The 26,335-nt window shown below is 45.0% G+C and overlaps 2 protein-coding genes across 4 annotated transcripts; one reads left to right on the forward strand and one right to left on the reverse strand.

The window, feature by feature from the left end:
* VASH1 (vasohibin 1) lies at positions 1-10,050 on the forward strand. The gene is made up of 6 exons (XM_042048186.1): positions 1-125; positions 1,233-1,289; positions 2,373-2,447; positions 3,426-3,807; positions 4,214-4,326; positions 4,938-10,050. The coding sequence occupies exons 1-6, from the start codon at positions 16-18 to the stop codon at positions 5,008-5,010; spliced, it is 810 nt and encodes a 269-aa protein (XP_041904120.1). The 5' UTR covers positions 1-15; the 3' UTR covers positions 5,011-10,050.
* A 528-nt stretch (positions 10,051-10,578) lies between these two features.
* Positions 10,579-26,159, reverse strand: ANGEL1 (angel homolog 1). Of its 3 annotated transcripts, none has more exons than XM_042048185.1 (10): positions 26,041-26,159; positions 23,604-24,203; positions 22,866-23,092; positions 22,223-22,292; positions 21,398-21,831; positions 20,580-20,706; positions 19,621-19,731; positions 18,361-18,430; positions 17,775-17,932; positions 10,579-16,921 (listed from the first exon to the last, which is right to left on the reverse strand). In XM_042048185.1, exons 2-10 carry the CDS (start codon positions 23,968-23,970, stop codon positions 16,752-16,754), a joined length of 1,734 nt encoding a protein of 577 aa, XP_041904119.1. In that variant the 5' UTR covers positions 23,971-24,203; positions 26,041-26,159; the 3' UTR covers positions 10,579-16,751. The 3 variants fall into 3 exon arrangements, with proteins under 3 accessions (XP_041904119.1, XP_041904117.1, XP_041904118.1); XM_042048183.1 differs by lacking the exon at positions 26,041-26,159 and adding an exon at positions 25,862-25,966; XM_042048184.1 differs by lacking the exons at positions 10,579-16,921; positions 18,361-18,430; positions 26,041-26,159 and adding an exon at positions 25,862-25,967 and having other exon boundaries at positions 17,812-17,932.
* Positions 26,160-26,335: the final 176 nt, after the last annotated feature.

Below are 26,335 nucleotides of genomic sequence, written 5' to 3' on the forward strand. Positions count from 1 at the left end.
TGGAAGCAGTGGTTTATGTTCTGCTCCTCATTTCAGATTCCCATACCAAGTGTGCCTGTGTTCCAGCCATCCACCCCCATCCCTGAGCGCCTGGAAGCTGTACAGCGCTACATCAGGGAACTTCAGTATCCTTTGCTGTTACCTTACTCACTGGTGTGGTAACTCAGGAAGAGAGATCAAGGGGACTTTCTTTCCCTGTGACAAACAGAAAGGCTCCTTCTGTTGTAGCTGGAGGAAAACTGAAACTTGTTCCCTGAAAACAGGAAGCTGGACTGGGGATAATGTTTTGTTTTGGTGCTTTGTTTCTTTTTTTTTTTTCCCCCAAGTTACCTTCTGGTTCTGTTCACTCCATGTAACAAATGGGCATGTTGTCAAGGGCCTTTCCCCACTACCCACTCTTACAGGTCAGTGGCTTTACAGTGGTATTTCGTTAAAAACACATATCTGAGATCCTGACAGCGAGGTGTCAGATGTACCACAAACTGCATCACCTCACTGTTAAGATGTGGATGAGTTGTGGTGATGGGAAAACCTTCTCAGGTCATCCCACTCAATCAGTGTTCTCTGTACCTGTCTACATGACCCTCGGCCACTTTGCTTTTGCTCATCTGTGGTATCCTACCCATTTATTTTCAAAGCTGCCTGTGTGACTGTGTTCTGGGAATGAGATTTCTCCCTTCCTGTTGTGCTGGAAAGCAGGTATATGACATGCAAACACAGTCTAATCTCATTGATGAGATACAGATCTAGCTCTGGCTTCAGCCCTAATTCAAGATCAGAAAGCTCACCTTTTGGCACCTCTCACCCATCCAGGGTGGTTGTGCTCTGGATTGGATCCCAGTCAGTCTTAGAATAAGGTACCATGAATGTTTCATTGCTGCATGTATTATGTGCAGGTAGGAGCAGGAAGAGATTTATCAAACTGTTCTGCCCTGGTAACCAGAAAGCTGGGCAGAGCATGTGCTCTCAGCATGAACCTTTGGGAATTGGAGTGGAAACCCGTGTGTACGTATGAGGAAGAGAAGAATTGACAAGGAAATACAGTGACAGTACGGAGGGAATATAAATGGGAGAAATACAGGAAAGGGAGGTAGGGATTTTCTTGTGTTGCTGCTGTATTTGTGGGATCATGACTTTGCTGTGAGAATAGTAAACAACATGGAAGTCCTTCAGACAAGTTTTCTTCAAACTCTACTTTCCAAGCTGCCAAGCCCTTAACTTCTCGCTTCCAGGTACAATCACACTGGGACACAATTCTTTGAGATTAAGAAGAGCAGACCTCTGACTGGGTAAGTGCTGGCAGCCTCTACAGCATTTAATCCTTTCTTTGTTGTTGGAGCCCTGCTATTCACACTGCTTTTTCTCCATCCCCTGCCCAAGGTCTAGTGGCACTCAGGGCTTTCAGTACTGCAGCTCCATCCTGCTTTAGGTAACTTTACTGTTTATTGCCTGGCGCATAGCTGGGCAGAGCTGTGTCTGGTCTTTCTCAAGAATAAGAGTAGGGGGTTTTTTGTCATGAATCAGTAAATCCAGTAAACCAACGATAATGTATTGCAAAAATATGCATATTCTGCCTGCTTCTAATTGGAATGTAACTATATGAACTTCTGAGGGATTCTGAAATTAGGTCCTGCTCTAAGAATGCTCTGTGGAAGCCAAGTATTTTTACAGGTCTGATTTCATAGCTCCTGTAAGTGCCTCTGCAGAATCTAGGCTCACTAAGCTTTTGGTGACTCATACTTTGAACAAGAAAGGGTATTCTCCTCATTGCAGATTTTGGGAACTGCTGTGCCCCAGAAGTTCCTGGCAATAAGCACCTGATGTTCATTGACTCTCTTGAAGAGCATACGGAGAATCTCCCAAGACTGGCTTCTCACTATTGGTCTAGTCCATAGATTTATGTGACTCTAAATGCCTTGTTTTATAATCAGTCCAATGTCTCCTCCATGGTACTCATTGAACAGAGACTAGGGTTAATGCCAGAGAAGGCTTTATTGTCCTTGAGCCTTGTGAGGCAAACACTGCTGACTCTCGGTCCTTCTAGGGTTTTACTTGTGGATGCATTGGTGTCCATCCAGAACTTGCAGAGCCAGTGCTGTGGTCTCCCTGAGAACCCAGGTTGGCCTAGGAAGCAATTTTGCTGCAACCCACTGAAGATAATTCCTTGGAAGCAACAACAGTGTGTGGCAGAGACCTGGTTTGGATTTAATATCTTCTTAAAGAAGATACTTTGTTCTGTTCCCTATCCTCTGTGGGCCACCCTCTATCTTGGAAACCTACCTTACATCTATAGTGCTAAAGGGCTGAACTGGCCACATTGCATAGCATAAGCCCTCTAACTGTCCTCATCTTTCCTTTGTCCCACTCTGCAGGCTGATGGACCTGGCCAAAGAAATGACCAAAGAGGCCCTGCCAATAAAATGCCTGGAAGCTGTGATCCTGGGAATGTATCCTTTCCTCTTGGAGTTGTACATGTCTGCCCATCCTTGTGTTTTTGCCTCTGCTCTCTTGCTTGTGATGCTCTGAGGGTGATGATAACATTGTCACCAAGCCCCACGTTCCTCCTTTTTCCTCCCCAGTTCTCCCATAAAACCTCACCACTGAAATCCAAATCCAAGCAATTCTATAAAGTATCAGAACTAGTTCTTTGGAATTGCTCCTCCTTCACCAAGAAGGGTAGTGCTGCTCTGGTCAGCTATACAATATCGTAAAAGATAAGAGAACATCTAAAGAAAGGCAAAAACACTACCTAGAATTAGGTCAGGAAATCCTTTGTGGATAGCATTGTTCCCTTACAGCCTGCATGTGTTTTGCATTAAAATAAGTTATGGATCCTCCCCAACTTCTAATTATGGTGTATGTCACTTACTAGCTTAGGCAATACCTTTATTAGTTCTAGATATGTGTTGTCTTTAAGTAGACATCTTTCCTAGCTATCTTCCAGGTTTAGTTTGTGATACTTGGGCTATAGGTTCTTCATGTGCCTGGAGGGGCAGAGATGGTGAGGGAATGGTTCAAAAGTGGAGGTTAGTGACTTTTTATCCTGAAGGTGTGTGAAACAATAGCTAGTGACACAGATTAAAACAAACTGAGGAATAATGCTGCAGTGTTAACAGTTTGGGAGCTATGGAATACAGTACACTTAAGGTGCTAGCATTGCAACTTTTGCATCACAAAACTGCATCAAAATTAACTTTGTTGACTGTTACCTTGAAGAGGCCAAATCTGTTTTCCCCATAACCCAGATGAAAGTAGGGCAGCTTGCAATGAGCTGGACTCTTGACCTGGAGAACAAATCCTGTCTGTGTGATGCCCAAATCAATGGGGAGTCTACAAAGCAGGCTGGGAGGGTCTGGAGCAGGTAGGAAGTGTCTTGTCAGAAAACTGTTGTCACCAGTTGTTTCCTGAATAGTGGCTGCTGTCAGTTACCTCACCAACAACATGACCACACTGGACCGTTTCCCCATCAGCTTCAAAACCCACTTCTCAGGGAACTACTTCCGACACATCGTGCTGGGGGTGAACTTTGGAGGCCGCTATGGGGCACTGGGCATCAGCCGACGTGAGGAACTTATGTACAAAGCACCTGTCTTCCGCACACTGAGTGAACTCATCTTTGACTTCGAGGAGGCGTATCGCCGCTGCTGGCACACTCTGAAAAAGGTGAAGCTGGGCCACTGTGTGTCCCATGACCCACACAGTGTGGAGCAGATTGAGTGGAAGCACTCCATCCTGGATCTAGACAAGCTAACCCGGGAGGACTTTCGCAAAGAGCTTGAGAGACATGCCCGTGATATGAGGCTGAAGGTAAGCAGCAAGGATGGAGTAACTCAATGCTGCATCCACTGTCTGGCCTGGCTGCTGGTGTACTAGGGGAGTGAAGTGACAGGAGACTCTTCTAGATGCACAGAGTAGAAAGCAAATTGGAGGCTGGGGCCTCTTTCTCACTGTATACCACCCACTGTATACAGGCTGGTTCTCTAATGGATGCTTGTGCAGTGCTGCAGTTGTCATTAGCTTGGACTGTATACAGTCCTTGGAGCCATAGCTGTCACTGTAACCTGTTTTTTCTGGCTTTTGCATTTTTGATGCACTTGCTTTGCCTTTTTGTCTTTTTTTCCAATATAATAAATCATTGTTAGTTTTTTTTGGTTTTGTTATTACTCATATTGGTTTTCTGCTCATGTAGCTGTTAATTTTATTTTTCTGACAGATTGGGAAAGGAACTGGACCACCATCTCCCACCAAGGACAGAAAGAAAGATGTCTCCTCCCCACAAAGAGGTCAGGCCAGCCCCCATCGACGAAACAGCCGTGGGGACCGACGGTGAGTGGGGCTGCTGGGCAGGAGACCTATCTAGAACATCTGTTTTACTCAGACTCCACCTTGCTGTCTGGTTTTGGATCATTCTGATGTCCTACTGGGTTTCTTTAGAACAGTGGATATTTCTCTGACCTGCAGTAGCATTCTTCCCTAGTCAGTACCACTGTGAGTTTATCATTGCTTAGGGAGTTGAGGGAACAGCTGGGTTTTTTTGCTTGCTTGTTTTGGCAGGGAGGAGGAAAGCAGCTCAAACAGACAGTGATGTTGGTAGCTGACTTTTAACCTTATGCATGGGTCTCAGCTCTGGTGTTTCACAGACCTGTGCCTCAAAGAGATTCCAAAAATTATTTTGCTGTCAGCAAGGTTGTTTTCCTGATAATAACCTGGGGTTCCAGAGTGGACTTCCTACTTCCTAACTTGCATTCTGTTCTGTTGAGATCATTAAGAGAATTACTGCAGGCTGCAGAATAGTCCTGTCCTCAGTAGTGCAGGATCAGTCTCTCTTCTCTCTCTCAGAAGCTCTCCTGTACCTTCTCCTGTGCTGCTATCTCTTATGTGCAGCATCTCCTGATTGAAAACAGTTTCTGAAGAGTTATTACCCTCTTTGCTCACAGGCCATCTGGTGAGAAGAAGCCTGCCGATTCCAAAGCCATGCCAGACCTCAATGGGTACCAGATCCGGGTGTGAAGAGAGCTGTGCCTTGTGTGCCTGGCTCCATGGACTTCTTGCTGGCCACAGTTGGGACCTGGATCTACCTGCAGTGATTCTGACAAAGGGGACAGGGGAGTGGGAGCAAAAGAGAGTGCTGATTTTCCCAGGTACTTACTAGTGGGCCAGTCCCAGAGCTGGATCCCATGGGTCCCAGAGGATTCGCCTGCCTGATTCTGGGAGAGGTGGCCATCTTAATTCACTTGAGTATTTTTAAAAAAAAAAAAAAGAAAAGAAAAAAAATCTCTACATTAGTGGGAGTTTGCTTCAGAAAGAATATGAAGTGAGTGGGGTCAGTGGACTTGCTATCTTTACCCTCACAGCAAGCAGATGAAGCATCTTGTCAACAGTACTTCTTCCCTGTCTGCACAGAAGTCTTCAACCGCTGCAAGGCCTGCAGGGCTGAGGGAGAAGTGATGCTGGAATGGTGTGGCCCCTGAATCTTGTACAAAAACTCCTGGGTTTGTCATTATGAACACTTTGTTTATCATTGCTCTTGTGAGAGATAGGTCTGAATTTGCTCAGCCTGATTTATTGACCACACAAAGTCTTCTAATCCAGAAAAAACACATCTTGTATGTTTAGTCCCGCCTATTTCAAAGCATTTCATTGTCTCTGAGGGAGTAGACAGTGGGATCATTGCCCACGGCAATGCTGGTGAACTCTTGCTGTAGGTCCTTTTGTCGTTGAGTGGATCAGGATATGCCTATAACACTGCTATATGAAAACAGGCACAGAGACCTCAACTGTTCTAGAAATGGAGATGGGGCAGGTGGGGGCTAGTGTAAAACCTGAATTTTGCATCTTTTCTTCATCAGACTTCTCTCTGTTAACTTCTAGTGACTGCTACTCAGAAAGCTTGTGGCAGGCACTTCAGTCACTGAGGTACAAGTTTTATGAGTAAATAGTTAAAGAAGGATGTAACAATGTGAACAGGTTTTACAAGCAATTTTTCCTTTCCACAAGGGTCTTGCTCCTTCCCCCCTATAGTGTTAGTGCTAGAGTTATATACACCTGTTTGTGAGAAGCCCTGCTTGAGGAAATTGCAGCTGCTTTCCTGACAGCTCAGCCTGGAGCCTCCTGAAAGCAATTCTCTACCCCAGTGCCAGAGCTGTGCTTGTGTCCTGGCTCTTGGGGTAGCTGCAGTATGTAACAGCGCCACTTACATTGACCTTCCCCAGAGGGCTGGGCTGGGCCTTTCTGCCACTTATGGCCTTGACTCTTCCTATGCTTCTTTTGGGGGAGCGTTGTACTACCGATTAAGCAGTGTAATGCTTGTCAGAAATCTGGAGTGTTGTCAGACCTCTGTTTGAGGCCTAGGGCATGGGAACAGTGGGATTTCCAGAAGTCAGAACAGCATGGTCTTGAAGTGATTTGGATGCATGGATCTAGGGGATGCAAAAACTGAGCTTGGGAGTGGGAGTATCCTTGAGAGAAACAGTCTTGTTTTATCAAGCACTGACAAGGAGCTAAACTTTCTGAAATACCACCTATTTAATTTTGTTAGAACCGGGCTTATTCTTTCCTTTCTTTCTTTGTTAGAAACATGATGGAGCTTAGCTCTACTACTTTTTTTGTTGCAGTATTCCTGTGCCACATCTTCATAATAAGCAGAGCTATTTTGGTGGCAGAGAATGGGTTCTTAACCCCAAACAAATCAGGTCTTCTGTCTCGTAAAGCAGTTAATCCTCGAAGCACCACCCACAAGCGATTTAGCTCAGGCCTTACAGGTTCCTAACTGTACATCCTTAACTGTGATGTAACTTGCAAGGCATATCCATGCCATTGCAGTCTGTCCTTCCAATCTCCCTTTGTAGTCTGTACTTTCCTGCTGTGCTGTACAACCAGAAGGAAAATCTGTAAGAAGGTGGCAGAACTTGCCGCTGAGCCAAGAGAAGGTTAATCCAGAAGAGGATGCCAGTTTCCACAGTGCAGTGCAACACCTGTCCACTCCCTTATATTCCAGCTATATGCAACAATTAAAATTAACAGCAGTAGTGAGCCAAGCACCCATTTGAATGTGTCCTCTGGTAATTTTTGTGTGGCTGTAAATTAACATATTTAGTGTCTGGATTCTAACAATGATGTTAGCTGTAAAGGTACCACAGTTACCTGTAAATAATATGGGCCACTTGGAAGCCACAAACTGCCTTTGCATAATGTTTGCTATGCAGCGGACTGAAAGTTCAGATGCCACTGTGAATCACATGATAAATACAAGCAGCAGTCAGCAAGGGGAAACTGCATGTCAGGTTTTATTACAGTGGATGAAGTCCATAATTAAAAAAAAAAAATTGTAAAAGGTGACTAGAATGCATCCTTGCCATGACTTTGGTTAGTCAATTGGTTAGTTAATTCAGAGTAACTGGAGAGCTCTTGAGAGTAATTAGTAGCTTAATACAGAGAACATTCAGTAACTGGACAGACTTGAGCTTTTTTAGATGGAAAGGGGAAATGTGGGGGTGGGAGGAAGACTTTTAAACAGATGGGACAAGTGAGGGGTCAGCTGCAAGTTAATGATGCTTCCTTGAGAGCAGGGCAACAGGGGTGTTCAGCAGTGTTAGATCACCAGGGCAGAATGGCTTAAAACAAAATGCTTTGTTTTACTTTGTAATTAAGTGCTTTCCTGCAGGATGTAACTGAGGCCAATAGCTTAGGAAACCAAAGGAAATGGATGTTTAAGATATGAATGACAGGTAGAGTTCAAGGTCTCTTAACTAGACAAGAACATCCTCTCTCAAGATTTAATTGCACAATTATATATGTTAGGAGGTATTTAATTCTTTGCATGTACCTAATGTTGATAAACTTCTCAAGATGGACACAGGAGCAGACAAGTACCCTCTGCTAGGGTTACTATTTCAAGCTTTCTACTGTGTTTCTCTGTGTCATAGAATTCCTGCTCCTTACTGTTTCTGTATCTCCAGTTTAGCAGATAGCGCAAGAAACTGGAAAAAGACCATAGAGTTCTCCCCTTCTTGCTCTTGCTCCCCCCACCTTTGTAACAGGATGAATCACTTCAATACAAAGCTTTGCTTCCTTCCTAACGAACAAGACCACATCCTTCCATGACAGAGAGGATTAATGCAATCTAGCTTTATGCAGCAAGAAACCTGAGGATACAGTGCAGGACAAACTTTAGCACTTCTACTTCTTTCCTCCCCCATCTATTTGCTCTGGTTTCTGATCTGTCTGCCTTTAACTAAGAGGAAAAAAGGCTGGTGATGAGAGTCTTTTTCACTTCTGCAGGCTTTAGAGCTACAAAGAAGGGATGACAATGTAACTCATACTCTTTAGTGCCTGCAGAACAAGAAAGATGGATCTCAAGGAGGCCTATTAATTTTTTAATGTTAAATATTAATAGGGTCACTCATGTAGCTCTGTGATGTAAATTTCACTGCTCAGTAGGTCTCACCTATTATCTGTTCTACAGTACAAGTCCTGTGAACTCTGGAAGGGAGCCGTGTTTGTACACTAGGAATGGATAGACACTGTCTGCATTGTATGTAAAGCTGAGTTGAGTTTTGAAAGACTTCAACAAATGCTGACCTATTACTGGTGAAACTATTTTAAATGTAGTGTAAGCCTTGAAATAAGAGTCCCTCTTTATACTTTTATGTAGACAAGTCCCTTGATACCTGGCCAACTGCAATTTTTTTAATGGGCATATTCATTAGTGAGCAAAACTTTCTGCTACAGCATCACTCTGATACAAACTTTGTATTTTAAAGAGCAGGGTTGGGTGTTCATCAGTTTGTGACATACTAGCCTTTTTTTTTTAACTGGTAGAAGCTAAAGGAGTCTTCAGGAACTTAAGGTATGTTAGCAAGTGTTTTAGGTGGGAGTGCTTTTTTTTCAGTTACTATTTTACGTGTGTGCCAGGTTATGGGTCAGTACATGGTATCCTTGGATCTATCGGAGTAAGTGATTACAGAACTGTAGTTGAAACATAGTTTCTGTTCACATAGTAGCTGTATTGCTGTTATCAAATCTGCTTAACTCGATGAATTTTCTTCTGAGTATTTCAGGTGAAAGCCTTAATCAGGTGCCTGCCCCCTAAGGTAGGCTCATGTGTGGTGTTGTATAGACTGGAACATGACTGTCCTTAAAATTTCAGAGTTTAAGAAACCATAAAGAACAGAAGAAAGCTCCTGTCTGCCAAAGGGCAAGAGTCTGGATTAGATTGGCTTGACCTTGCTCCAGTGGCTCTGGCTAATCACTTCGGGTGGTTGCTTTAGCCACCTGCTTCTTCTGAGTGAAGCATTTCAAATGTCCTGATGATCAAACAGTAGATACAGGCACGGGGTGTCCCAGGTGTACTGTGCGTGCAAGTCTGGCTGAAATAACACCACACATTCCAGTGGCCTTGCACTGTTGTCCTGACAACATTTAGACCTGCATTATGGATTTACAATTTTCCTTAAAAAGCAAGTGCTATTCTGGCTTGATGTCTGCTCTCCCAGAGCAAGGTGGAGATAGCCCCTCTACAGCCAAGCTGAACTCCTTAGGGAATTTAATATTTTTGTCTGTCTTCTGAGCAGGTGTTTACTTGTATCACAACCATTCTCCTTCAGTGGTGCCCTGGCCCTTTCTGCTCAAGAGCAACTCAGTTTAGGCCCAGAAGGCTACTGAATCCCCCATAATCTCTGCAGAGCAGAGCTTCCCTCCAGGTCAGGGTTGAGATGGTGCTAGCGGGACCAGAGCGGTCCCCTTCCATGCACATCAGTATTCTACTCCAGCACTGATACGGTGCTCCAAAACCATTTACATCTTTATCACTGGTACAGCTCAGAACTAAGAAATGGAAAGTTTCTTTCTTTAAGAACAGTATCATGTGTGTCTTTTTGTAATTTATCAGTGTGGTTCTGTGTTCTTATGTAGCCAACACAAGTTTTATTTAGATTTAGTTCTTACTGCATTTCCCATGGCCCTCATGTGTTGATACTTCTTCCTGCTTCCCTTGACACTTAGACAATAAAATTCCCTCTGTACTGCTCTCAGCTTGTGCAGAGAAAACAAGTTGTCTGTACTGTCCTTCTTTCTGCTTCCCATTCCATGGCAGCTGAGAAGTCAAAGGGACAGCCTTGAGTGATGGTATCAGGCAGATTATGTAAAGATGTCCTGTACTTGCTAGACTAAAGAGGACATGGAAGAACCCTCATATTCCTTTAATCATCTGAACAGGTGAGTATGTCTGTGCACACAGAGGCAGCTGCCAGAGAGTAAGTATGTATGTATGTATGTATGTGGCTGTTTAGCAAAGACCAGAACTCACATTTTCCTCTTGAACTGCCATCAGTCAGGCTGGATGGGAAAAAAAAAAAATCGGTGCAGGCAGCATCAAAAATTTCAGTCTTACAATACTGTAAGGGTTAATACAAACCTCTGCTTGCACTGCTCAACTCTTCAATGTACAATTCAGTCTCCCTTCCTGGCCTGAAAAGCAATTCTGCTCCAAGTCTGTGTTTAGTGACCTTCCAAACTAATGACTTCACCAGGACTTCTCAAGACAAATACTGGGTTAATAAAGGACAGTCAGCTGCAAGATCCAGTGCAGGGATCCCCAGCAAGGGGATCCAACTTTATTCAGGCTATCATCTTTCAGGCATAACATACCCCTTCTCTCTAGGGAAATGAGTAATAACTGGGACCAGGGCCAGGATGTAGGCAAGCCTACAGTGTGTATAAGAAAGGAATAAACATTCTCTGACCTGTTACTCCAAAGAGAAAGGCACATGCAATAGTCCCTCTTAGCCAAGTTAATTATATGAACAGCTTCTGCCCTGCGGGAAAGTAATTGTACAGTATTAAACATCTACTTCAGATGCTTGCTTGAAAACATCCTCTGCCCCATGTCTTACAGATTTTGCTTTAAATCAGGTAACTCCTATATCCCCTATGGATGTATAGATCAGGGTGACTGCTAGACAGTGGAATGAGAACAGCAAAACAGTGATGTGGCCACAGATTTCCTGCTCCCTTTTACATCGGGTTTTTCCCCTGCTACTGGTTGTTCCTGCAGTTTTAGGTTTTCAAGTCAGTTAGAGATTATGCTGCTTCAACCTTAAGTGGGAAATCTTTATTGTGGGAAGGATAAACAATATGTTGAAGCAGAAAATTTAAAAAAAAAACAACAAAACCAAAGCACACCCTGTCAGTTTTTACACTGAGAGGCCCAAGACTTAAGGCTCTCACATGTCTAAAAGCACACAGAAATTCATTCATGAGAGAGTGAGACTGAGTCTTAAGAGCACCATTCATGCAGAGACTGCAGGATTATGGTAGGCAAAGGCATGTGACATGCTGTGGATAGCAGGCCATCACAGAATTAAGTTAACTCAGCAAAGTTGGCTTTACTGGATTATATTTTTATTTTGGCAAAGAGTGAGTGCCATCCTATTTCTACTCTCATTTTAAGGGAGGAAAGGAATAACTATAGAATAACTACTGCAATCGTCTACTCCCAGTTCAAGAGCAGCTTCAGACACTGGCCAATAACTGACTATATAGAAACACAGAAGTAGAAGGCTTTGCATCCAGAAAGAAAAGAAGTAAAAAACTGAATAAAATGGCTAAGGCTTGAAGACAGGTTTTTTTTGTTTGGTGGTTTGGGGTTTTTTTGTGTATAAATGAAAGATTGGATGAACAAATACATCTTTTGTGGTAGCACAAGCCAGTGTCTAGCCTAGCCCTCCTCCTATTTGCCAAACCCAGACCTTGAACGCTGCTGTGTTTGTCATGTCAAAATTACGAATAATTTTCCAGCTATTATACAAGAGCACAGGAATGTACAGTCTAAATCTGAAAGAAAATACATAAATTTTAAAATAAATAAAAAGAAAAATAGCTTCAAGACTAGAATGACATTTTCAGTGGAAGCTGGAGGACAACTTGCCTTGACCGGAGAAGCCAAATGTGTACAGCTGACAAAAGGAAGGAGTTTGAGGCAGGCCAGCTGTTAAATCTGTCATCTTGGTTATCATTTTAACAGGTGAGTTCTCTACAGAAACTCAGTATCGTAATTTGAAACACAATGCATTACATTCAATTCGGCTTGTGCATTTCAGCATGACAGTGCTATGGGAAGCACTACAGGCCAGGCAGCTACAGTCTGGTAAGATCTGTAGGTGCCAGCCAGCAATTCAATTAGTCTGCACAACAGGAAGCCTGAAAAGAGATGGTATCCCCCTAACGCTTGTGTGCTCCCCCTTTAGGTAAGCAACAAAAGAGTTCATCTGCATTTGGATAACCCATGGATATGTCTGCAAATTTCTAAACAGTACATCCAATAAATGTTCAGTATACTGAGATGGTGGCAATGGAAACAGATACTGGACTGTAGCAACACCCTGCTATGCAGACTATTTGCCAACACCATCATCAACACATCGTTAAGAGCAAGACTCATACCTTGATCCATTCTTAAAAGAGATTCTGAGATGCTGAACTTCTTACGACCTCTTAGACACTCCTCAGGGAAGAGACACTAAGGTCAAGTATATTTCAGAGTTCTGCCTTCAGAAAGCAGGTGGCATACAGAGCACTAACAATAAATCTGAAACTCGGGGTTTTTGTTTTATATAACAAGTGTTACTCCCATCTAAGTGTTCGTTTCAGAGCTCCCACTCCTCCCACTTAATTCTTCAGGGGTGAGGAAACCCACTATCTTACATCTTGACACCATTTAAATGTTGCATTTATAATAAAACTTAGACCTAGAGAACTGAACCTATAACTTTTAAATGAAGAAATACAGCTGCAGAAAAAATAAACATTGGTAACTCAGAAAGATAACTGGATCGAGCAGTCATGGGAAAACAGCTGCTGGAGAGATAGCTCATAAGAAAAAGGCATGGAGAAAGAAGATCTCAAACAGCAGCCAAGTTTCATTTATTAAGAACAGGAAAGAAGCTAGAGCAACTATATTGTGTACCACTCCTCCCATCCCATGTAATTGGGAAAACTGATTATGAAGGGCAACTTCCTGAAGCAATGAACTTAAAACTGAGAAAATGAAGGAAGTCCAACTTCTATCTAAATAGCATAACTAAATACAGCCAAGCAGCTGTGGTGCAAACTAAGCTGGTTTTTGGCAAAGATACTTTGTCAAATACGTGTTGGCCTCTACAGCTGCATACTCCTGCAGTTTAGGAGGCTGCCAATAGGGAATACACACACACTGCCAGTGGTCTCTGGCATCAATTCACCTAAGCACCAGTGTCCCTGAACTCTACATCACTACTAAGGTGAGGTAGTTGGTAATTACCTCTGTGACACCTTCCCCTTCTGAGCATTGCAGATACTGCTGTTCTACTTTCATAACCATTTACAGACCCCTCCGTAATTCATCAGAAAGCCGTGTTAATGACAACTCATCATGCATTTAGGTCCAGAAACAATGCTAAGAGCTACATCTGGAATCTCAGTTCTGCATCCCATTACGATGCTCATTACCACAGGCTCTGATTGTATCTCTGGGTGCTACTCTTAAAGCATCACAAAACACATTATTTTCTCCCAAAAACTATATGCTAGTTGCTATTTTACAGTTGGGAACTTTCTACCCACCCCACCTCCAAACTTCTCCTATAATCCCACACAGTCAGAGGCATTCACAGGTCTCCAGATCCATTTGATATTAACCCCAAATTGCTCTAGAACACAGGGATTTTTATTTTCCTGAAACAGACAACCTCCATAAGAATCTGTACTAGAGCTTCTGGGACAGTGGTCAAAATAAACACAGAGATCAAGTCTTCAACTCTGCCTTTGTGTCTATGCAGTCACTAGCAATGGTCCTGCATTTCTGCCATAGTTTTACCTATGAGTGCCCAACAAAGCAGGTCTTTGGGAGCTACAAGTCACCCTGGGAGCACTATAACCTCCAGAAGAATAAGGGGACTTGTAGTCATACTCCTGGGGTTTCTCAGCACGACTCCATATCTAGTGTTCAAAAACGTAACCATTCCAAGTGCATACCACATTACTTCATGCATGGAAAGGGAAAGCATTAGTTTGACCCGTGCAACATTAGATTTTCCAGCAAAGTATAGCCGGAACCTAAAAACCTCCCTGAGATGCTTCCATGCAATTTGCCCACAAGTCAAGGCTTTGGTTTCCATAAAATGGAAAAAGCATTTGTGAAATTGGAACACGGGTCCTCCACCTGAGTTACATCACAGGACTGCAGGGTGCTTCAGGCAGTGCAGGGGCAACCAGTTCATTTGCTGGTGTCCAGTGCACACCTTAGGGGTCTCAACAGGGGGGTGAGCAGCTTTCACACATACACACCCCCCACACACCCCCCCGCCTCATAAACTGACCGTCAGGCCCAGCCAGCAATTACAATGGAAGCAGATAGTTAAAAGTTCCAAGTGCCAACACCATGTGTCACAGAATTTTTTGTTGTGCTTTTGGTTGGTTGTTGTTAAACCTTTAGCATCTTCTAAGCTTCCTATTACAATGTTAACAGCAGGAGGGAGTCATCTGCAACCAGGCTGCCTTCTGGTAAGCTCTTTTTGAGCCAGATAGAAAGTAAAGCTCTCAGTTCACCCTTTCCTTCTCTCCCTTTTTCTAAATACAACTGCTTGCAAAATACGAGTACTTGCAGAAATCAGTCAAACTGTGACATAAACATAGTCATACAAATGCACACCTCTGCATCCCTCCCCATGTACCAGTGACATGCCAGAACTATTACCTAAGGGCAAAATTATTCACATGCCCCCAAGATTGCTGTTCACTTACAGAAACTCTCAAGTGGTAGCAAAAGCTATCCACACATCACCAGACAAATACCACACCATCTGGCAGGGCAAGAAGGGAATATGGAGTCCTTACACACTCATAAGGGCACAGAACACAACCCCCCCACACACACCTTGTTTTGTAGTTTACAGAAGTAGGCTGTAAAAGATCAGCAGTATTGCTTTCTTTGGGAGGAAGGCAAGGGTTCCCGAATGGAAATCTTTTTTTGTGGGGGGGAGGGGGCAAGACAAGCCCAAGGCCAGAGAAGCCACCTCTGGGATTTAGGCATGTGCTGGGAGGTAACAGTTAGGCTCACTTCTTCCCTCTCTTCAACCCTCACTACTTTCTTGTGTAGTCAATTTGCCCTTTTCGACCTCCCAGCCAGCAAAACTTTGTTGAGCAAGTCCTCAGAGGTTCAGCTGCCAGAAATACAAGGTGCTGCAGTTACTTTGTGGTATTTTCTTAGATTAGCAGGATTTTATTTTTCAATAAAGAAAGTAACATTTAAAATATCAAAGTCCCTCAATATAGACCATGAAGAACAAACAGTGTTTCAAGTCTTCTGTGCCTTCCCACAAAAACCTGAGGTTCCTGCCTCCTTTGTGAACAGAAGATTGATAATATTTCTGCCAATACTGGTCTCATCTCTTAGGGAAAAACTGAGCACCAAATGTCAGGCTGAACTGGGAAATTTACTCCAGGAACAGGTACAGCTCAACTGCTTTTGTACTGGCCAAGCCACTGCTGACAAAACCACACCAATAGGATAACAAAGGTACACTGGGATCCAAGTGACTGCAGTCCGGCTCCAAGTTACACAGCCTTCCCCCTCCTCCCAGTGCCTCCCAGTGCATGTCAAGAGACAGGAGTTGATCCTAAGTGTTCTATCTACCTAAACATGGCTGAGTCCAGAAGAAGGACACAGCATGGACTTCAGTCTGGTGCAGGAGATGGATGCTACAGGTTGGCTATTGACCCCTGGCAGGCTGAATGCAATAGGGAGTGAATAGAGAAAAGAATAGGGCAAGTGACAAGATCAGCTCTTCCATCTGATGGCTCTGCTGACTCTCACATGCCTTCCATTTTCATCTCTTTTGGGACAACCAGAGTTATAGCCTTCTGGGGTTGTCATGCCTTACAGGGTACTTTTTTCCACAGGATATCCACTGGGAGGATCCTAAATATTTTTCCTAAAAAAGACAAATTAGGTACCATTCTGAGACTGCTGGAAAGGAAGGAAGGCTTCCCCAAGGCCTCTAGGCTTTTGCTGCAGTTCTAGAGCTACTGTTGGTGGCTCACTAGAACCCCTGGCTCCATTCCTGGCAATCCCATTCCCTGGTCCATTAGTCACAGCAAGCAGTTTCTTGTAGAAACTGTTACACCACACAAACCCTTCTGTTAGCAAGTCACCCCTTACAGATTATTAAGTAAAACACATTTCTAAGCAGCTAGCAGATCCAATCTAAAAGGCAACAAAACAACTAGCCCTGAAAGGACTAAACTGTTACTGAGAAATTTAAAAAAACTATTGTTTTGGTGTGAAGAGTATTGCCGTATACATCCCATGCTCCTTGGTAGCACTTAAACTAACCAAAAGCAGATAGCATTGCCCCTCTTTTCCAGCTCCTTGAAAATCTCACACAGGGACAAATAAACATGGGAGTTACTTTGGTTCCTGTAGCACAAAACCACCTCTGCTAAACAAGGCAGTGGAACGAGGCTCCCTTTAAGAGCTGCTAATGCCTGAATACACCCGGCAGCCCACTGGGAACACAGCTCAGGTTTGCAGAGACCCAGAAAATACCAACGCAAAAAGCGCTCTCTCTCATCCCTGCTTTTAGTAAGGGTGTGAGGGGAGAAAAGGACTTTTAGGGCATGACAAGGAAAAGGGTTTTCTTGCAAGCAGGTTGTGCAATCCAGAGCGTCAACTGCCATATTCAGAACAGCTTTTCTTTAGGGAAAGGGTACCAACACTAACTCTCTCTGAGGCTGGAGATCTCCAAGCCAAAGCTAGCCAGCAGGCAGAGATGGTCAGATGAACAAAAATGATTTGGTAAGCCATTTGCCATCAAGAGGACATCTTCAGAGAGAAGAGAAAGACGGCCAAGCAGCTTCAGGGCTCCATCCTTGTACAGCCTGCGACCTGACACAGAAAATGGAAAGAAACATCAACCAGAGATTGGCACTGTGGATTAACTCTATACACTCACAGAGGGATGCTTGTCAATACTTTCCTGTTCTTTCCCTGATAAATGAAGACAGCCTGCACAAACACTACATGCACCTTTGAGCCTAGGTGAAAGCAGTGAGCATCCTACAATACTGCTGTTCATGGTTTCATATACCTGCAGGCACAGGAAGCAAGAACATGAAATTCGCCAGGTAGTTGCTTACATGAGAAGTTCCTTTCATGCTACTGTGCCCTAGCAATAGCTTCAGTTTTTCCCCTGAGGAGGAATTAATCTCTTCATTCATAACCAGTTCCCCGAATTTGATTCTGACATGACCCAAATCAGCTCCAAGAGAGTTCCTGGATACATTTACATGCAATCTTTCATCAAGACAATTCCTGTTTCAGGTAGCAGAGAGAAAGTGCCATTGTAAGGGAACCAGAGTCACCTCCTTCCAAGAACACCATATGGTCTCAGACAGACCAGAAGTCTTCCAGTCCAGTTCAAGTCCAAGCCTTGAACTCAGGATGCAGCACTGCCTGTTACCAGGAGCACAAGTAAGATATTTATACAGAAAAAAAAGAATCCATTCTGTTCTAGCTTCCTCAAAAGTCTACATGAACCTAAGCAGCCTCATTTTTTACACAGCAAAGGTAAGCAGGGTCTTTGCATGGTACATGAGCAAATGTTACTTCCACCTTGTGTATTATTTCAAAGACACATCCTGTAGATCCACTCCAGCTTAATGAAATGCACTGCCCATCTGGCCTGTCTCACAGTCCTCTTCCAATGTCACAGGGATAAGCCCTGCGCTGCCACACTCACCCGCCTTGTTCTCCACAGGCTCTGCTGAGTAGAAAATGTAATCAACAGTGGCTCCAAGCCCCATGGGCATCGTTGTGACCTCTGGGCGTCCCCTCTGTGGCAGGAAGTGGCTGTAGACAGAGGTCAGGTTGAGGCCATGCTGGATAACACCTGAACACCTGCACATAAACAGTTACTGTTTACCAAGCAAGGAAAGAGAATTATGCCTTTTCAATACTGCACTCACAGCTGAATAGTCCCTTGCTGATGCAATTGTCTAAACTGTTCCTACTTTGTGAGCACATAAAATCTTTCAGAACTATTCACTCCACTTACACCAAAGCAAGACAGACTGTGACCTTCCTTTGTCTTCAATACCCAGTCCTGTATATGTCTATGCCCTTCATTCTCTATCTCACCAACACAATGCTGACATAGCAGCACCCAGTTGCTGGGACAGTCCTGGGGGGATCTAGCTCTTCCAGATAGCCCTCCTTACTCTCTTTCACTCACATTTATTTCAATCTTTACTTCAGCCAGATTTTCAGTGTTGAGGAAAACAAGGCTGAGTTTGAAGACTGGGGCCATTGAAGGTGCACCAAGTTACCTTGGGATGAATGGCTGGGGATCAGGGTCTTTCACCATGGCAGCAGGCTTGGGCCAGTGTGCAGGGCGGTCTGCAAAGGAGCAAAGAGATTCCAACCAGACCTACACAGATCCCAGAACACGCTGCTCATCCCAAGTCTGAGAAGCTTCTCCTGAAAACAAATTAATCTTTTTGCCCAAGAAGAGCAGACAGCTTCTAGTCACAAGCATCTTAAAGGAAAATACCCAAAGGAAACACCAGCTGTAAGACTAACAGGAACATCCTTAGAGCAGATTAGTGCAAACAACTGAGAAGTCATATTCTGTCCTGCTGAGGACACGTCCTTAAAGCATTTAATATTATCAAAGTTCAGGGTATTTCAATCTTTGCTCTCAAAGAAAGGTTGCTTGTCTTAGCCTACAGCCTACTCAAAGGGTGTCTAGAAAGGCAGAACAGAAATGGAGAAAGCAGAACCAGCCACGCCACAAGGCCCAGAGGTGCAGCAATGTCTACTGGGTACCAGCTTCCAGAGACATCTATATTGTGGCCATTGTGTATCATTACAGTCTTCAGGTTGTTCTCCACCACCAAAATCTTGAAGCAGAAAAAAGAAATATATGTATGTGCTTCAGCTTAAAAGAATTTTATAAGAAACAGCCTCAAAAAGAAGCTGAATCTCAGTGCATCTCAAGGAACACAGTCAGTGTGTATGAGGGAGGTAAGAGTGTACTTCTCTGAGCTCTCATAGAACCTAATCACAGTCACAGAAGGCACCTTCTGCCTTTCCTTTTCCTTACCAGGCATTACCTCCACCTCATGTTTTCTTTGAAATCATAGAATAATACAACTATAGAATGGCCTGGGTTGGAAGGGACCTTAAAGATCATCTAGTTTCATCCCTCCATCCCACAGGCAAGGATGTCACCCACTACATCAGGTTGCCCAGGGCCCCATCCAACCTGGCCTTGAACATTTTCCAGGGATGTGGTATCCACAACTTCTCTGGGCAACCTGGCCCAGTGCCTTACCAACTTCTATGTAAATAAGGTAGTAAGGCATTTAGGAAGTTTAAAACCATTTCCCCTTGTCCCATCACTATATGCCTGTGTAAAGAGTCACCATCCCTCTTTTTTTATAAGCCCCCTTTAAGTACTGGAAGGCCACGATGAGGCCTCAGTGGGGCCTTCTCTTCTCCAGTCGCAACCCTCTCAGTCTGTCCTCAGAGGAGAGGTGCTCCATTGAGATAGGGGCGTTACAAGCTGAAAAGTCTCCTGTTAATACCTGGTTTAGCATCTGTCACACCTTCCAAGAGGACCAGCTGTGGTGGTCGCTCACAGGCAACATCGCAAAAGCGGAACTGGAGCAGGAAGTCACGGCTGTATTCACGTCTCCCTGCAGAGAAAAGTACAGGTTAAAAGAAGAAAGTAATTGCAGCAAAGTCACATCCCTAGGGAACATCTACATGTATTTTTAGACCTTTGGGCCTCTTAGACCTCTTTGGTTTGAGAGTGGCTTTTGTGCCCAAGCACCCTGATACCATGAGAACAGAAATCACCTAATAACCGACATGTAGAACAGAAGAGATGTGTAAAAATAGAAGAACTGAGCACAGCTACTGCTATCCCTTTACGAATGCAACAGTTATGGTCAGTACCAATTATAAATGTCCTCTCTGAGACACCACAAGTTCAAGGGACTTTCAAGCAGATCAGTTAGTGTGTAACTCAAGAAATGTCTGCTGAAAAAGAAAACATTTCTGGAGATCAGGCTGAATACAAGTTCTACATTCAAGATTTTAAAAAAAGCTGTTTTGTGTGGGCTCCATTTTTTTAATCCTCTCTACGGATGCAGAGAACAGACATGAGTGTAACTGGGTCTTAGGAATGATTTCTTAACAGTGGTTTGCAAATACGATCCAAAACCATACCCCCAAACACCTGCAGATGAAAGCTGTGCCTGCTGAACATAGTTTACAACTGCACAAAAGCCTAAGTCTGGGAATATGAGAGAGACACATAGAGCAATTGTTACTAGTAGAGGAACATTCAGCTCCTGACTAGAGAAAGAAAACAGTAGAAATGAGGCTACAGCAATAGATTCTGAAAAAATTGTATTTAATTCATATACCAAGTAGAAGGGGAGAATCTTTGTTGAGTGCCTCATGCACTCAGAGAGACAGCAAGACCCACAAACTGCCCATCCTCAGCAAACTCATGTTGTCAGTGCATACTGGAGCTCACCAAGTTTCTTTGGCTGGCACAGGGTAACATACTGGCACTTGTCTGTTACACCCAGTGAGCTTGGCCACAGTGGGGCCAGCAGTTTCCGTGAATACAATTGTTGGGAAAAGTCTTCCTGACCAGACACCTGCAAGAAGTCCAGAAAAGGAGAGCAACCATCAGTGACACAAAGCAGAACTTCTGCAAGATGTAGAAAATGTACACATACACACTTGTCAAGAGCAAGACAGGAGAATGCCCTCATAGAAAGGCACGAACTAAGCCATTCAGAGTATGGTGCAGGCATAATAAACCTTCAGCTGCAGGGGACAGATACAATTAGATAAAAGTCACCTGACGAGATACTTTACAGGCATCTTACTGGAGTGATGATTTAGCTTGAAAGCCAACCATGTATTTGATCACAGACACACAGTAAGACATAACCACAGGAGACTCTAGCATAGGTACCCACTTCAAACTTTTTTCAGAACAAACATCCATGTAAAATTTCAGTAAGTCTTGGTGGAGTTGCACTTCCCTACACTTCCAGTCACCCAGGCATAACAACTCCATAGGAAAGGGAAAAAAAGACTTGAAATTAAGTGGTCTATTATCACAAGCCTGCCTCAAGAGAAACCAAAAGAGCAGTGGTGGAAACAAAAGGCACACTCTTGTCTGCTTCTTTCCCCTGCAGTGCTGGAGACATTGGGGAAGATTGCTGAAGAACTTTATTCAGTATTAAGACTATTTCCTCACAAGAGAAAGAATGCAGCCATGCATTTCTCTAGCAGCATGCAATAAAAAGCTATCCAATCCCAGTTCTGGCTGGCAACTACCTTCCAGGCTGGCATCCCATGGTACGAAAGTTCACCATTTCGAATGAATTTGTAGAGTGGAGAATCAGGTACAGAGTTCAGGTCTCCACACAAGATGACAGGATAGTAGCTGCCTTCAGTAGTTCTTGCAATTTTGTCAATCTCTGCTAGCAGCAAGGCCACCTGAGCCAGTTTGATATCTCCTCGACGGGGATTGAACAACACATGAGTGTTGGCCACACACAAAGGACTGACTGCCTTCAGACCTAGGCCCTCTGGGAGCACAGGCTGTAGCAGCAGCACCAAGCCCACATTATCCCGGTTGAGGACGTCCAGACCAGGCCGGAAGTATTCTATGGGGCTGAGGCTGATCAGCTGGAACCTGCTGTGCTTATAGCACACCGCACATCCATCTGTCTTCGTCCCGGTTCTGCGCTTATAGAAGCATGCAAAGCCTGAAAAGAAACCATCACCTATTAAAAGGCTTATCCAGTCACTACCTCAGACTCAGCAAGTCTGCATAGAAAAGGTTCTTACTACATTTGGGTACAGCAATATACCCAATTCTGTTCCAATAATCATCCTTTATTATTAATCATTGAGGGTATTTTCTCTCTCCGTGTCCTCCAAGGGCCTCTGTTTTGTTACTCTGATCATTCAACTCAGAAACATCAATTGCAAAAGAAAGGATAAAGGTCTAGGAAGATAGTTCAGAAGCAGGGCCAGCAGCCACCTGGCAAACAGGAATAGGTCTCTTGAAACTGAGTGCTTTGAAGACGTTAAGCAGAAAGCACTGCTTGGCCAGTCCCATGAGCTGATGTACAGACCCACAAAAGCAGGACATACCCATCTCCTTGAATGTTGGTTCCAGTTGCTCCCAGTAATGGTTCTCTTGTACCTCCTGGAGACACAGAACCTGGAAGGAAGGCAGAGACCTCACTCACTCCACAAGTATTTTACTAGTTACCTTTTCTGGGGGAAGGAAGAAAGTGGAAAAGTACACTCACATACCAACCCTCCAACCAGAAATGTCATCACTGCAACTCTGTCCTGTACTTTCTAGATGAAGAGCAATGACTTTCTAGGTCACATTAGCTTATCATTCAGTTTTCCAGTGATGAGGCAAAAGATCCTTCATCCCACAAAGAGGACTCAAAGAATAGAGAAATTCATGGAGTCCTCTTCTATGCAGGCTTTCCCTCCTGTGCTGCCTTAGAAAACTGGTCCTTCTTCCTCTACTTCTGCTGTTTATAGAAGTTAAGCCCTGCTATCAAAGTATGACTAGTTTCTACAATCAAAGCAAGACAGACACCAAAAAAAGGGTCTGTGAAAGTCCTCAAACACTCTCAGAGCAATCAGTGCTCAGTTACCAAGCAGGTAGCATCTTCCTAGGACTTGCCCCCATCTTTTTCTTTTCTTAATACTATTAGATCAAACAAGGAATTCACATTCTGGTGACACTGAGTAGGGAGGGCTCAGTCACACTTACGTCAGGATCCCAGTGCTGGATCTCCTGCAAAAGGTTTGGAAGGCGGTAGTTCCAATTCAGGATGTCTGGATGACAGTGTACATAGAGATCAAGGCCCTGCTCAACCAGGTCCTGGGCAAGGATGTTGTAAGACATGACTCGAAATTCAAATAGAGGAGTGGTTTTTGAGACCTGCTCTAAGACACAGGGCTGGACAGAAAGATCCTCCCAGTCTCTCCATAAGATCTCTATATACAAGAGACAAAAAACAAAGTTACAGGCACACTGGGTACCTTGCTGATATTTTGGTTCCCCTGGGACACAGAAAATAGCCATTCTCAGTCCCTAAGCTAAGGGCACTCTAGCTTCTCAGCAAACCCTCACCCACTCTGGTTTTCAGATGCTCTCTCTGGATACCTTTGGATAGTTGTCTGCAGGGACAGCATAACAAATGACCAGAGTCAAGCATCCTGGAACACCAGACACACTTTTTTGGCGGTTTTTAGAGTATAAACCCAGCACTTGGCTAAGGAACATATACTGATATTCAGACCAGACAGTCTAACAGCACAGAAACCACTAGCTGTGACCAGCCCCTCCTCAGCAAAAACTCACTTTACAGTTTTCACTAGCAGATCCTGTCAATTCTGCAGGGACAATCAATGTCTTAGTGACAGCAAGCCCAAACACAGTAACCTGACCACATTCACTTCAAATGCCAATCCCAAGCTAAATATCAGATTCAGAGCCGTTACTGACCATGGTAGGGCACCTCTGTTGGGACAGGATAAAATGGCACCGCATCCTGAATGGGCCGGGCTGGGAGCACTGGTGGCACTGTCTCTGCATCACACGCTAAACTCCAGGCCAGCACAGCTGGGTCATCATTCAGCACTTCCACGTTGATACCAGCACAGCCAGCTGTCTGGTGATCTGTCTGTGGCACCACAGCTGCCCAAGGGGAACTGCCTCCTACAGTCACTGTTTCCTCTGCTGGTAATCTTGCCAGTTCAGCCACTGCATGATCTTGCAGTTCTGAAGAAGCCAAAGCATTTAGCTCTGAGAGCTGCTGATCAGCACACCGGGTGACTTCTGGAGATGTATTCAGGTCACTGAGGCTAGTCATCAATAGCTCTGAACCTTCAAACCAGTCACTAGTGAGTGTAACTGACACTTTCCTCACTGCTGGAACACTCTCACTGGCTGGCAAATTCTCTACTCCTTCCTCCAGCCACTGCTGGAGAAGGGCTTCTTGCTCTTCTGGGACTGATGTTCCTCTGGTGGCAGCAAAGACACCTTCTATCTGGGTGGACGGGCTCTTCGCCAGAAGCACATTCTTTCGACAGGTAAAGAAAGCATCTGTCATTTAAAAACAAAATCAAAATAAGACAGCCAGAAATGCTTACTCGCTCATTCTTGTCTGATTCCAATTGCTATAACTCTGTGCAATACAACCATTCACTATAGCAATCCAAACAAATTACTTCTCTGAGGAAAAACAGTTACAGTCTAAGTAACTTCCCCTGCCTCCTCCAGGATGCTAAGCCACAGTCCACGTCCAGTTAAATTAGTCCAAGTCACTGAAACTGCACACAACAGCAATGGCTTTATCAAATCCAGGGAATGCAATTCTAACTCATGCAGCACCACAGACGGCCAAGCTGAAAGGCTCTGTGGAAACTATCAGCTCTCAGCAATATATGTAAAGGCACAGTCTGTAAAAGTTAGCTGATCAGGTGCATGGGCTAAGAAACCGAGGTCTTGTAGATCACCACTTGGAGCAAGCTTCTTTCCAGGGACTGAGTAAGAAATAGCAGTCAGCTAAGAGAATAAAATATGTCACAAGAATATGTTGTAGAAGAAAAACCATTCTGTTACTAAGAGATGAAAAATGAAGACACAGAGGAACCAACAAATGCCTGATTAGAGAGAGTATATGCACAGAAGTAGTCCTGGTGAGAATTACAGATCACTTGATGACTAATGTGGCAAAAAAATAAAACCACTTTAAACTGCTTTTAATGTAACACTTGAATATACCAATATTTGTGCAGTAAAGTAGAAAAAGACAGAGACTCCTTTCAGTTGCATCTATACAAGAGATGGCATTTGCATTTTGCTATGAATTCTGCACAGACACTCGTCCCTACTGTTAACTAGTAATTTCTGTTGATTACATATCACTTTTTTTCTCTGCATCCCTGTCAGCCAGCCATAGCAGTAACATACTATGTCAGCAACATCCATGTATAGTTTTACTATATATTTTGTGTCAAAGTTTTCTGTATGTGCCAGGAACACAGCTTTAATAACCATACTTCTCTCTGTCGGTTTGTAATTAAGTTCATGAATGTCAGAAACACCAATGCACCAAGGTAATGCTGCCACACACCACTGGCATGAAGAGTGCTTACAAGAGCCTGTTAATACACAATAGCAGCTAAATTTGAGATGAGTCAGCTCGCTGCTTACTATGAAAAAACACAGCATGCCAGTCCCGTAGTTGCTACAGGGCCGGGGACAGATTCAGGCTGGAGGGTGGCTTTACATCAGCTCAGTAACCAGAAACTGTGAAGCAGCAGCAGGATCTAGGAAACTAAGTGAAATAGCGATGCACACAAAACAGAAGTCCATCCATGAAATCACCCGCAGGTCCTTGGAGGATCACAGATCTCTGAGCAGCCCATCTCCAAGGGTGTCCCCAAGCCTGGAGAGCAGGTTCGGGGCAGCAGGTAGAGCCCCTACGCAAAGCGCAGTCTGCCTCTGCAGCACAACAGCCGGCAGCTGTTCCCTCCAAACACGCAGCTCCCCGCGCTGCCCGTGGCCAGCAGCCCCAGGCCCCACCTGCCCAGGGCCAGGGCCTCGGGGAGTTCCGGGGCAGCCGGGCCGACCCCGGCCGCCGGGCCGCATCCCCACCTCCGGCCGGGGCGGGGGATGGCGAGGGACATCCCCGCCCCTCCGGGCCACCCCCGCCAGCTCCCCCTGCCCCCGCCGCCGCCCGCCCGGGGCCGGGTTACCTCGGAGGGCCTGGAGGAGCCGCGCCGCCGGCAGCAGCACATAGCAGAGCACGGTGCCGATCATGCCGCCCGGCCCGGCCTCCACCGCCCCCGGCCCGGCCCCGCCGCCGCGCCGGCCCCGCCTCAGCTACGGCCTCACGGCGCGGGCTCGGCGGAGCCCGGCGTGCCCAGGCACTCACCGCGTCGGGACCCCGGGGCTGGCAGCCGGCTCGGGCCTGGCGCTCCCCGAGCGCCGCTCCAGGACCGCCTGCTCCCGGGAGGCCGCAGTCCGTGGAGGGACGGCCCCGGCCGGGGTGGGGCCCTGCCTGCCTGCCTCGCTGTAGGGCAGGAGCGCGGCCCGGGCCCGAGGCCTGCTTAAGGGCCCGGCAGCTGTGCTGTGCCCGAGGGTGTCAGAAGCTGTGACCCAGGGCTGAGTGACGGTTGCTTTATGGCCCCACCACCCTGCAGTTTGTGGTTTCCGACAAAAATGTTCAC

This window comes from Corvus kubaryi, unplaced genomic scaffold (genome assembly GCF_017639235.1).
Source record: "Corvus kubaryi isolate FWS band 111438036 unplaced genomic scaffold, C.kubaryi_AGA036_p1.0 66, whole genome shotgun sequence".
Taxonomy (NCBI): domain Eukaryota; kingdom Metazoa; phylum Chordata; class Aves; order Passeriformes; family Corvidae; genus Corvus; species Corvus kubaryi.